This window comes from Octopus sinensis, linkage group LG5 (genome assembly GCF_006345805.1).
Source record: "Octopus sinensis linkage group LG5, ASM634580v1, whole genome shotgun sequence".
In the NCBI taxonomy this organism is placed as follows: Eukaryota; Metazoa; Mollusca; class Cephalopoda; order Octopoda; family Octopodidae; genus Octopus; species Octopus sinensis.
Genome location: NC_043001.1, coordinates 121116222 through 121129977, shown reverse-complemented (window position 1 = coordinate 121129977; position 13756 = coordinate 121116222). Strand labels below are relative to the sequence as shown.

The following is a 13756-nucleotide window of genomic DNA, read 5'->3' as shown; positions in this document are numbered from 1 at the left end:
AATCACACAGCAATGAAGACAGAAAAAAAGTTGTGATGCATTTGCACACATGCATGCAAGCATACATACATGTATGCATGTACACCTACATACAAGTACATACATACATGCATGCACACACACACACACACACACACCACACACACACAAGTGAGTGAACAAAAGAAAGAAAAGGTACTCAACAGAGACCAGAGATGAAATCTCTTGATGCTACAATTTCTCTTTAGTATGGCAGAATAACGTAGACCCAGTGTTTACTCTTCTGTTGCTATTGAAGTTGTTGTTGCTGCTGATGTTGTTTCTGTGACCGTTGTTCTTGATGTGGTAGTAGTAGTAGTAGTAGTAGTAGTAGTAGTAGTAGCAGCAGTAGTAGTAGTAGTAGTAGTAGCAGCAGTAGTAGTAGTAGTAGTTGTGGTCACTGTAGTTGTTGCTACTATGTGTTTGTACAGTGCCATGTTTTAAGTGAGTCTGTGATATTGGCTGTTGTTGGTTTTGCTATTCCATTTGGTCTTACAGACAATCTTTTCGTGGTGCCCTCATGCTTGCATGCTTAGTGTGTCACATGCTTTCTCTCTAAAATGTGGCTCATATCCACTTAGATATAGTATCATAGTGAAATGCATCCATATTGAGCTTTCTGTTTTGGCTTCATCACACCTGCTTAGGTGGTAGCTGAGTTCGTTAAAGGCTATGTTGTACTTCAATGCCTTTGGATATGCTGAATACAAATGGAGGAAGATGTTTTTCTTTGTCTTTTTCTCAAAGATTCATATTGTTGCATGCCCCAAGGTAATGCAATGTTGAAATCCAAGAGAATTAGTGAACCATATCTGGTCGGGTGTTCCATGTTGAATTGGATGCTGTAGCGGAAGCTGTTGAAGATATGATGGATCCTGGTTGCTTGTTTCTGGAATAAGCTAGGGCAAAGACATCATTGACGTATCTTCGATATAATGAGATGTGCCATCCTGCATGGAAAGCCTTGCATTCCAGGTCATCCAAGATAAGAGTAGTCAAGATCCCTCTTAGTCTGGATATCATTGGGAGGCTGCTGCCTTGTTGGTATGTGGGGTTTTTGTTCTGGAAGTAGATGTTGGCAGAGCAGAATTCAAGGATGGTTATGAGATTTGTTGGTGGAAAGTCTGCTGCCAATTTCTGGCTGCTTTCTAGCTGTTCCTCTATGGTTCGTATGGCATCAGCTGGTGGTATGCTTCGGATATGTTGTTCCATTGGTTCTCCACTCTTTTTGCAATCTCTTATTCACATGAGGTGTAGATATTATCCTGGGAGTGACGGGACCTAACTGCTTCATCTTAGGTGTCCCTGTCAATTGCACAGAATTCTTCCCCTTTGTTCAATGGCAAGGTATATATAATTTTTTAATTTTTAATTTTTTAAAGAGTCAAATGTGGTTATCTTAGGTGTAAGGTTAGAGGTCAGTCATTGTCTGTTAGCAGACATCATGGTTCTCAGGAGGTCCTGACATAGTCTTTCAACTTTTGTTTTTGAAGTAGTCCTCTGTGGTTGGTGATTTGCTGAACTCTTCTTCATATGGGTAAAGTTTAATATCTCTGAGATGGTCTTTGTTGTTGAGCATCTGTGCCTAGAGTAGTGTTGTCATTCTACTACAGCAACAATTACAGCAAAAACAGCAACAGCATCAACAATGACAGCCTGGATAACAACAACATCAATAGCAGAGGAAGAAAGAAACAGAAGAGTAAACACTGGGTCTATGTTAATCTACCATACTACAGAGAGATGGTAGAGAACAAGCTAAAAAACTGCATCAAGAGACCTGGTGTCTCCGTCAGATTCATAAGGCAGGGCCACACACTAAGACACTACCTCTCACACACCAATAACATATCAGATGCTTGTTACCTAAACCAATATCCAATCAGAACAATGCAATCAATGTACAGCATCCAGTTGCATTTTAATTCCAACATGGTGTACCAAAGGATGTGCTCTTGCAGAATGACATGCATATTATTAGCCAGAAGACAACTTTACCTTAGATTTAAACTTTATCAACATCATCAAGGCTGCAGTGGGGATTTCTCCACCTGGATGCTGGTGAGGGACACATGCAGTTAGCCTCTAGATCACAGAGGTGCACTTTATTAGGAAGAAGGCACCTAGCCCCAACTACCGAAATGTACTGGATGCATAGAAATATATCTACTGCTTCCAGGATCTTTAACTAGCACCAGTGATAGCTATCATCATGAAAGAATGAAAAAAAAATAAGGATTAAGGATGTCTGGTGAAGAATCATTGTTTTGAAGGCACAAACAAGATAAGCTGTAACACCCAGCAACAAGGCTCTCTATGGGTCACATCGCATGTAGGATAGACTCTCTGTCTTTCTGTCTGTCTGTCTGTCTGCCTTTCTGCCTGCCTGCCTGTCTATCTATCTATCTATCTTCTTCCCTTTTTTCCCCCTTTTTTCTTCTTTTTTCATTTCTCTTCTCTCTTGTTCCTTTTCCTTTTCCTTTTTTTTTCTTTTTATTCTTTTTATTTTTTATTTATTTATTTATTTATTTATTTTTGTTCTTTTCTTCCCTTTTACGATCCCTCTTGATCGAAAACCTACGCCACCCCCTTTTTTTTTGTTTTGGTTTTTGTTTTCTGCATCCCCCAAAAGAAAAGCTCTACCTTGTAACTTGTCTCATCTGTGTGCAGCCCTGTGTGGCCAATAAAGAAACTTATCTATCTATCTATCTATCTATTGACTAGTACTTCTGTCTGTCTACTTATTTATCTACCCATCAACCACCAACAAGACTTATCCAACAATATTAGTTGGATTTTTCACAATCGGGGTATTATCTTACCTGTTTGATATTTTACTTGCTTAAAATTTTACTTGAAGATGGTGTACTACATGTTTTGATGTAATCTATGAATACATCAATAAAATCATACTGAAACAGCTGTCATAAATAATAAAAACTCCATTTGTTTTCTTTTTACACCTATGCCACACCTAGAACCAGCCTCAGAGTTGGATTTATGGGTTAAATTGGATTTAGTACTTATATATCTACAGTATCCAACCAACACTTGATACCTTCATTGTTGTTTACCTCACTGTGAACCCTATGTTATTGTATCTAGCCATTACTGGCATCCTATGTGTTGATGCGCCTAGATTCTATTGAATCCTATAACAATTAATATATGTGTGTGTATAATATAATATATATATATATATATATATATATATATATATATAATACCGGTGAACACTGTTCTCACCATCTACACCGGATATGCCCTCTCCCTTCCTCCTCCCCCACCCACCACCATTACATGTGTCTCTCCCTCCTACCCCTCCTCCTCACATGCTTTCACTGTGTACTACCCCTTCCCCCCACCAAGACAACTGCTAGCACGCAGCTCATCAACCACCCCACTGATCTTACGTTTCTCCTGTTTGAATCTGTCACTGCCTCAATCCGACTATCTCCTTCCAGTCCCCTCCCCGCCTCGTGATCTATCCTACGTTTTTATTTCTTACGAACCTGCACCAACCCTTCCCTGTCATCGTTCCTCCTTACCCCAACCTTCCCCACTGGTGCTTCCCTATATTACCTGCACCCCCCCCCCCCCACTATCTTTCCCTCTCTTTCACTGGTGGAACCTTTCTCAGCTGGACCCACCCCCCCCAACTCAACTCTAGAAAAGCTCGAACCGATCGTGACCGATGCCGGACACCCCCCGGCCCCTGTGCAGGTGGCACGTAAAAAGCAACCCACTCCACTCGCGGAGTGGTTGGCGTTAGGAAGGGCATCCAGCCGTAGAAAACTCTGCCAGATCAGACTGGAGCCTGGAGCGGCCCCTGGCTTCCCAGACCCCGGTCAAAACGTCCAACCTGTGCTAGCACGGAAAACGGACGTTAAACGATGATGATGATGATATATATATATATATATATATATATATATATATATATACTAGCAGTATCGCCCGGCATTGCTCCTGTTTGTTTCGAACCGCTGGAATTGGAATTTTTGAAAAGTAAACATTTTGCATTATGTAGCTTGTTATTCTCTTCAAGTGAACATTTTTCTGGTTGAAATACACCGAAAAGTGGCGACACACCAGTGAAAAAATCGTAAAAAATAGGGATTTTCATAGAAAAAAGCACCTTTTTGATGTAAATAATGTTTGGTGTTAACATGGTCCGATTTGAATTTTATCTTCTACGGAAGGAAGAGCAAGCCTTCTTCTATCATACTCTCAATTTTGGTCAACTTGCGCCGCAGGATCTCGGAGGAGATAGTGTTAGTTGAAGGGTACCAAACCTGGCGCACACAGACAACTTCAGCTTTATATATAGAGAGATAACACACACACATTAATACACATACATACACACACACATGTATGTATGTATGAATGTATGTATGTATATATGTACATCTGTCCACTTCTTGCCATATTTTTATCTTTCACTTCCTACACACACACACACACACACACACACACACACACACTCACACACACACACACACACACAGACACACACACGAACGCACACACACACACACACACACCTCCTTAGCTTACAATTTCTTTCTTTCAACAATTGACAACTGAAGTACGCTCGCAAATTAATACTATGAAAACTTAGCAACAGAAAGTAAATTAAAAACCAATTTACCTTTTCTGTTGAGTTATCATGGCAATTCGACCGTCTGATTTCCTTAAATTCGTCTCTTTTCTTCAACTGAACTTAGTTCCTATCGTTTCTTAAAGTCCTTTGTGAAATCTAGGAGTGTTTTTTTTTGTTGTTATTTCTCGAGAAAGTTTTGTTTCCTTGACACTAAAAACTAACAGGAAGTAGACAACAGTACCAGTACAATTGGTGTAATAGTGTAACTCATAATGTGAGCGGCTAGCATCTACTCACCATATATCAGTGAATTGTTGGTGTGTGTTTGCAAATGTGTTCGAATGAGAAAGTGAATTGTGTTTGGCACCTTTTTTACTAATAACAAACACACACGTGTGTTGTGTGTGTGTTTTGAGTGTTTTTATGTAGTTGTTTGAAAACGTGTTTGTGCTTGCCACTGTCAATATGTATATGTTGCGTTTTTGTGTCTATGTGTGTAAAGAGAAAGTAGGAGAAAGTTGGTAATAGAAGGAGTAAAGCATTTGAGGAGTGAGATAGGGAAATCGTAAAATATTGAGTTTTCTCGAATTTTTGTTTAATTGGGGGTCAAATTGAAAGAAATTTATATGCCATGACCCAATGGAATGTACTTCGAAAAATCATAGGTAAATTCCAGTTGAAGAAATTGTGTGAGGAGTAAATCGTTATGTATTTATTTGTTTCTGTTTCCTCTGTAATTTGTTTGAGTTATGGTTTAAGGTACACTTGCTAAGAGAAAGTAGGAGAAAGTGTGGTAATAGAAGGAGTGAAGTACTTGAAATGAGAGAGGCAAATCGTAAAATATTTAGTTTTCTCAAATTTGTGCTTAATTGGGGGTCAAATTGAAAAAAATTTATATGCCATGACCCAATCGAATCTACTTCAAAAAATCATAGGTAATTCCAATTGAAGAAATTCTATATTGTCATTGTATTAAAAAAATATAGTCACAGGCAGAGAAAATCTGCCGTTTATCATAAGATATATTATATATATAATATATAAATATATATATATATACACATACATTATATATATATACATACATATACATATACACATACAATCTACATATATATACATATACATATACATATATATATATTATAACCGTCCAACCCATGCTAGCATGGAAAGCGGACGTTAAACGATGATGATGATGATGATGATATACATTATATAGTATATATATATATATATATAATATATATACACCACACACACACATTCATGTGGAGGCGCAATGGCCAGTGTTAGGGGCATGGATTCACGGTCGCAGGATCGCGATTTCAATTCCAAGACCAGGCGTTGTGAGTGTTTATTGAGCAAAAACACATAAAGCTCCACAAGGCTCCAACGGGGGGTAGTGGCGATCCCTGCTGAGCTCTTTCACTCTTTCTTCTGTTGGCCTGCTCGCTTAGCCAGCGGGGTGGCGTCATTTGAAGGCTAAAACAATGCAAAGCACATTGTAACCAGCAATGTGTAGCAACATCTGATAGCCTGGTCACTCACGGTGATCACAGTGATATATATATATATTCATTCACATCTTAGAAATTAAAAAAAAAATTAATAATACAGTCTCCAAGAACATTAATGGTGGTCTGTATCAGTTAAATTTGTTTTTAGCAAAGTTTGTAAATTTTAATAATATTGTGTACTGTTAATAGATGAGAATGGTGATGTTTTGAGCAAAGCTCTTTGTCAGAAGAAGAATACATTTTTAAATATCACTGACAGTATAGATTTTTTAAAAAGGTTCTAACCTCTGATGAAGGGTTTTACTTGAAATATCAAAGTTCACGTCTCCCCATGGGATACAAAGATGAAATAAATTTGCAAGCTTTTATAGAAATAATTGACTGATTTAACCTCATACTGAACTCAATCATATTACTGAGTTACAGTTTAGAAAAAAATGAAAAACACAAATCAACCAAAATCAATACAAGCTTTAATAAACTCTAATCATTTCCAGATTAGATTTTATTAAAACAAAAATATTGAATAAATTTATTTTTCTATATATTTAGAATTGTCATGGCTTCCAGCAAATCTTCCTTTGCTTACATTTCATTCATATTTCATCATTAAATATAACAATGATACATTTAAATAATATTTATTTGAAAAGAATACAGACCAAATGACAAGTAAAATATGACCAAAGTCTGACATATTCTCAACATTTGAGATTTATTGATATTACATCACATACATCTTTGCAACACCAAAAAATTTCAGGCTTAGTATTGGAAGCATTTTCATATAGAAACAAGAAACATTTCACATCAAACATAGTTTAGGATTATAGAATGACATTTAGTTCTCTTCCTCCTCAGCTTCTTCTTCAAACTCTCCATCTTCTTCGGTAGTAGCGTCTTGGTATTGTTGATATTCTGACACCAAGTCATTCATGTTAGATTCAGCTTCAGTGAACTCCATCTCATCCATCCCTTCACCAGTGTACCAATGCAAAAAGGCTTTTCTGCGGAACATGGCGGTGAACTGCTCTGAAATACGTTTGAAGAGTTCTTGAATTGCTGTGCTGTTGCCAACAAAAGTTGCTGACATTTTGAGGCCACGAGGAGGAATGTCACAGACGGCCGTTTTCACATTGTTAGGGATCCATTCAACAAAATAGCTGCTGTTCTTATTTTGGACGTTCAACATCTGCTCATCCACTTCTTTCATTGACATTCGTCCACGGAACATTGCAGCAACAGTTAAGTATCGACCATGGCGGGGATCACAGGCAGCCATCATATTCTTTGCATCAAACATTTGCTGAGTCAGCTCGGGTACAGTCAGCGCTCTGTATTGCTGGCAGCCTCTGGAAGTCAGCGGGGCAAACCCAGGCATGAAGAAGTGGAGACGTGGGAATGGAACCATGTTAACAGCGAGTTTGCGCAAGTCAGCATTCAGCTGACCTGGGAAACGTAGACAAGTGGTTACACCAGACATTGTAGCTGAGACCAAGTGGTTGAGGTCTCCATAGGTTGGGGTTGTAAGCTTCAAGGTACGGAAACAAATATCATAAAGAGCTTCGTTATCAATGCAGTAGGTCTCATCTGTATTTTCAACAAGCTGGTGGACAGACAATGTAGCATTGTACGGCTCCACAACAGTGTCTGAGACCTGAAAATATATGAAAAAAAAAAAAAAGAAAAAAAAAAGTGTTTTAGACATTTAAAAAAGAAAATATAAGAAAAAAAATAAACAACTTTTAAATTTTCTTTTAGATATTCGTATGGGTTGAAACGTTACTTAAATTTTTACATGTTGGATGTGCCTCCCACCTCAGACTTCTTTTCTTACTGTTTATTATACAATTTCATATTCCAGCATGGACATAACCGTGTGGTTTAAGAAATTTGTTTCTCAACAACCTGACCTTGGGTTCAGTCCCACAGCACTAGCCCTGTCTGACAAATGTCTTGCAAGGGAATTTGGTAGAGGAAAACTGAAGGAAGCCTGTATATATATATATATATATATATATATAATATATATATATATATATACACACACAAAAACAACAGTTGTTATATTTGAAAACTAATCAACAGGCAAAATGGTCAAGAGGACAATATTTTGTGATACAACTTCACAGATCTTTTGCTCAACCCATAGAAGGTTCTTAATTTGTATTTCTGAGCAAGAAACTTTATCATATATTGTAGCAATTGAAAAAAAAAAAATTGGAGGACCGGGAGTCGGGGAGAAGGAAATGTCCTTTCTTCTAATGAAACAGAGAGAAAATCTTAATTTATGTGTTGATATGGTAGAAAGCTGCAAATAAAGATATCAAGTTATCCCCAGACTAGAAACCTGGTCCAAATGTCTGTGACAGATTGGCCTTTGCTAATAGAAACACGAAGGCCAAGAGGTGGGGTTAAAACATGCCGTGGATTGAGTCTACTACCCAACAACAGATACAGGTCAGCCTGTAGAGTTCTACAGAATTTTAGTTTTGTTTACCCAACTTAACTCATGAAACTTAGGTCTACATGACGTTATGGTAGAAGGCACTTGCTGAAAGTGCTACATGCATCATCAATCTGGAACAAATACATACTAGATGTCATGGGAATGTTATTCTTGTTGATGATATAGACAAAGAGAATATTAGCTCTCATATATGTAAAGGTTAAAAACTGGAGGTGTTCATTATAACTGACAAATGCTTGGGTTGAAGATACCTGCACAAGATACTGCACAGTTCACCAAATTGTAAATAATATGTACTAGACACCCTGAGAAAAGTATCTCTCGTATATATCCAAACCTTAAAAGGGGATGGTCATTTGTGCTTAAAATATCTTAGGAAACTTAAGAAAAATTTTAGGAAAAAAGTGAAAATTAACAGAAAATCATTGCAATGATTGAATTCAAAAGCAATATGAAATTTTTTACCTTTGGAGAAGGAACCACTGAAAAAGTATTCATGATTCGATCAGGATACTCTTCTCGAATTTTACTGATAAGCAAAGTACCCATTCCTGAACCAGTACCACCACCTAATGAGTGAGTCATCTGGAATCCCTGCAGACAATCACAGCTTTCACATTCTTTACGCAAAACATCCAAAACAGAATCTACAAGCTCAGCGCCTTCTGTGTAGTGCCCTTTGGCCCAGTTGTTGCCTGCTCCACTTTGCCCGAACACAAAATTATCGGGTCGGAATATTTGGCCAAAAGGACCAGAGCGTACTGAATCCATTGTACCTGGCTCCAGATCTACCATGATTGCCCGAGGGACATACTTTCCACCTAGGTAAGAAGAAAAAAGATGAAATGAGAAAATTAAGATGCACATTGTGTGTGTGTGTGTGTGTGTGTGTGAGAATCTATTGATCGATTAATCTTATCTATACGTATATATAGTCATACAAAGACACACACATGCATACTCACTAGCCATCTCTCCCTTGTTATCTATCATATCCTTACCACTTTTTTCTGTGCTGGTGTTATGATAAAATGCACCCACCCTGTGCAAAGTGGCTGTCAGGAAGAGCATCCTGTCACAGAAACCAAACCCAAAATTAAACTTAGGGAGTGTGATGTAGTCCCTTGACTTGTCTCTATAATATAACAAAAACAAATACAGACACACACATGCACACAAACACACAAATACACACACGTCTATATATACATATCCCTACTTTCTGACCTATCTCTTATTATACTGCTGTTTACCGCCCTTCCACCACTGCTAGAGGTCTCCTTGATAAACCACTCTTATATCTACACTCCCTGCCCTATCAGTCACTCTCCTCTCAGTCTCTTACACAGCCACCCTTCCTGATCCTTTGTCTGTATTCCCTCTTATACTCACTTTCCTATTCCCTGAGTGTATGCTGGGAAATCCCTGTCACCAGCTTGTCATCCATCCAGCTACTCCCTTCTTATATAATGTGGTTGGGGGAACCATGTATCTCTTCTCTAGCAAGACTCCAGTATCTCTCTCCTTTAACCTCTCACCACCTGGCAATAAGCCACTTCCCTCCCTACTACAACCCTACTCACTCAAGGAAGAATCTCTTTTATCTTGGGAGTGACTTGGCCTCCTCACTAGTGCTGGTGTTTTTCAACAAGTACCCAGTATCCTCTGTAAAGTAGTTGGCATAGGGAAGGACATCCAACCAATATAAACCACACCAAAGCAGATACTGAAGCTCAACGTTGAGCTTCAGTTCATTGGACCCTGTCAAACAGTATGGAAGATGGATGTGAAATGGTGATGATGATGATGACATACATGCTTGTATGCATACAATCATACATATGAGGTATGTTCAAAAAGTATCCAATTTTATTTTTTCCCCATCAAACCTAATGCCGTGAGGGCAAAATCATATGGGTGGGAGGTGAAGCCACCCTCCCTGCACATGTGGGAAAATGTTTGTTCCTGGCTGGTGTCTAGAGTACAGATGTGTAGTGTGCACACATTGGATTTTCGTTTTCACACAAAATAAGTGCACCAAGCAGTTACCATAAACCTATGTCTCATCACCAGTGATGATGGTCTTCATGAAGCCTGGGTCATGGTTTTCACAGTCCAGCATGTCCTGAGCAATTTCTATGCAGATGTGCTTCCACTTCTCTGCAAACACCTTGGGGACAAATTTTGCCAATGCTCTCTGCATGTACAAATCCTCCATTAAAATGGAATACAATGATCCATTTCATGAGCAATTTCCTGGATTCTTACATGACTGTCTTCCATGACTTTTCACAAAAACGTCTCAATCAGCTCCTCAATTTGACTTGTTGATGGTCTGCCTGAGTGTGCCTTGATCTCCAGTGATGTGGTGTCACCTCCTACCCAAAGGATTTTGCCCACGCAACATTAGTTTTGGTAAGATAAAAAATAGAGTTGGATACTTTTTGAACATACCTCAACATAAGCATGCGTGCACGCGTGTACACACTCAATCTTTTTTTAAGTTTTCATAGATCAAATTCCTTCACAAGGCGTTGGTTAGGCAGGTTACAGTAGAAAGCACTTGTTAGAAACATGCCTACTTTTCCACAGCCTTATGAAAAAAAAAAATGAAAAAAACACTTAAATAATTTTTTTAATCCTTTAATTAGAAAGGAAGGTAGTACCCATGATCATGTCTTCTGAGATTTGTAGAAGGAAGTATGGGAAGGAAGTAGGGAAGAAGGTATTCTCAGAATGAAGACCTGGTTCAAAAGCTCACAAGAGTGTGTACTCTATTAAAAATATCTGAGATACCAGGTAGTGATGTTAAACCGAGTGGCAGATTAAAATCAACCATCCAAGTAAGCCATAGCAAGAGCTGAACTCTGAATGCAAAGAGCTGGAACAAATATCACAAGGTATTCGGTTTGATATTTTTACATTTTTACCAATACACCAATCTAGATCTGTATGTTTTTATTAACTCAAAAAGGATGAAAGCGAAAGTTGACCTCAATAAGACTTGAACTTGGAGCACAGAGAATCATCATCATGATCATCATCATCAACCTTTAACGTCCATTTTCTATGCTAGCATGGGTTGGACAGTTTGACCAGAGCTGGCAAGCCAGAGAACTGCACAAGGTTCCAGTCTGACTTGGTTTGGTTTCTATGGCTGGATGCCCTTCCTAATGCCAAAATAACAAATAATATGAGGCGTTCAATCAGAAACACTAATGACTCAGCTAATTTCATACATGCATGTGCATGCATGCAACCGTGTACACACACTCACAAACACACACACACTCACACACGTACACACACACATACAGTCTGAAAAATAAAGGATGGTCAAGGATGGAACTCTTTCCATCATAAGTCTGCTTGGACAGGATTTTGACATAGGGCTTTGGACATAAGGATTTGGACACATAAAAGGTGCAGCAATATCAGAGGAAGGTTAACAGGGGAAATAGCTTTTGTATGTGGAAGATGCACAGGTATAATAAACATCGAAAATGCACAGAAAATAGACTCCATCAACTGCCAGCAAGGTAAGCTAGAGATAATAGATAGCTTCTGTTATCTAGGTACCCAAATTAGTAGTGGAGGTGGATGCTCCGAGAGCTTAGCTGTGAGAATAAGATTAGACTAGGCAAAGTTCAGAGAGCTCCTACCTCTGCTGCCAATAAAGGGCCTCTCTCTCAGAGAGAAAGGCTGATTTTATGATGCCTATGAGCAAACAGCTATGCAAACAGGCAGGGAAACATGGGCTGTGACAGCCGAGGACATGCGTAGGCTTGAGAGAAATGAAGCCAGAGTGTCAGCATCTTAAGAGAAAAGTTAAGCATAAGAGACATTAGATGTGATGTGCAAGAGAGACTGTGCTAGTATGGTCATGTGATGCATATGGGCGAGAACAGGTGTGGAAAGAAGTGTTGAACTCTGACTGTGGAAAGGACTTGTGGCAGGTGTAGAACCAGGAAAACATGGGATGCGGTGGTGAAGCATGATCTTCAAACTTCAAACTTTGGGCCTCACAGAGACAATAACTTGTGACTGAGACCTTTGGTGATATACTGTGCCTGAGAAGACCCGTCAAGTCAAGTGAAATTGTAGTTGTGGCTGATGCTAGTGTCATATAACTGGTATCCATACAGGTAGCACATAAAAAGCACCTTTTGAGCATTGGGCCTCATGGAGGCAAAGTGACTGAGCTCCTTTCGAATGCTGGACTTCACGGAGGCAATGACCAACACCTTTGACATTATGTCATGCATGAGAAGAAGACCCATCAAGCTGAGAAAAATCCCAGTCGTGACAGATACTGGTGTCATGCAAATGGCACCCATGCCAGTGGCATGTAAAAGTACCCATTACACACTCACAGTGGTTGGAGTTAGGAAGGGCATCCAGCTGTAGAAACCATGCTAAATCAGACTGCAGTTTGGTGCAGCCTTCCAGTGTGCCAGCCTTGGTCAAACCGTTCAACCCATGCCAGCATGGACAACAAAAGTTAAATTGATGATGATGATGAAGGCTAAACAATTCCAACGAGTTTCTAGCTGTTAAAGGGAGATTAATACACATCCCTATATAGTTACAGCTGCTTGACTGGTATAACCATACACACAAGCACCAAAGTAATATATATTTCTTTACTACCCACAAGGGGCTAAACACAGAGGGAACAAACAAGGACAGACAAACGGATTAAGTCGATTAGATCGATCCCAGTATGCAACTGGTACTTAATTTATCGACCCCGAAAGGATGAAAGGCAAAGTCGACCTCGGTGGAATTTGAACTCAGAACGTAACGGCAGACGAAATACGGCTACGCATTTCGCCCGGCGTGCTAACCACTCTGCCAGCTCGCCGCCTTCAAAGTAATAGTCACCATATAAGAAGATAGAGAAACATATTTTTTCATCAGTGTTCACAGACACCATTTATCTCTGACTTATCTTACACCAAGGGCAACAACTCATGTTCACCTTGTTGGGTTATGCAACAAGAAAGACAATCCAATATCAAAGAGTTCTGAGACCATTGAAAAAAATGTAAGATTCTAAATTTCATTAAAAATTGTACACATCATTTCGAAAATAATAAGATATTATTTTTATATCAATAGGCGTAGGAGTGGCTGTTGGTA

At 39.0% G+C, this 13756-nt stretch overlaps 1 protein-coding gene across 1 annotated transcript in view; it reads right to left on the bottom strand.

The window, feature by feature from the left end:
- Positions 1-6769: 6769 nt before the first annotated feature.
- The window catches only part of LOC115211583 (tubulin beta chain-like), a 45651-nt gene continuing 38664 nt past the window's right edge, over positions 6770-13756 (bottom strand). Inside the window, exons 3-4 of the mRNA XM_029780141.2 lie at positions 9080-9435; positions 6770-7801 (exon numbers count right to left, since the gene is read on the bottom strand). Coding sequence (XP_029636001.1) covers positions 6986-7801; positions 9080-9435 — 1172 coding nt within the window. The 3' untranslated portion in view covers positions 6770-6985. The remainder of the gene's footprint in view (positions 7802-9079; positions 9436-13756) is intronic.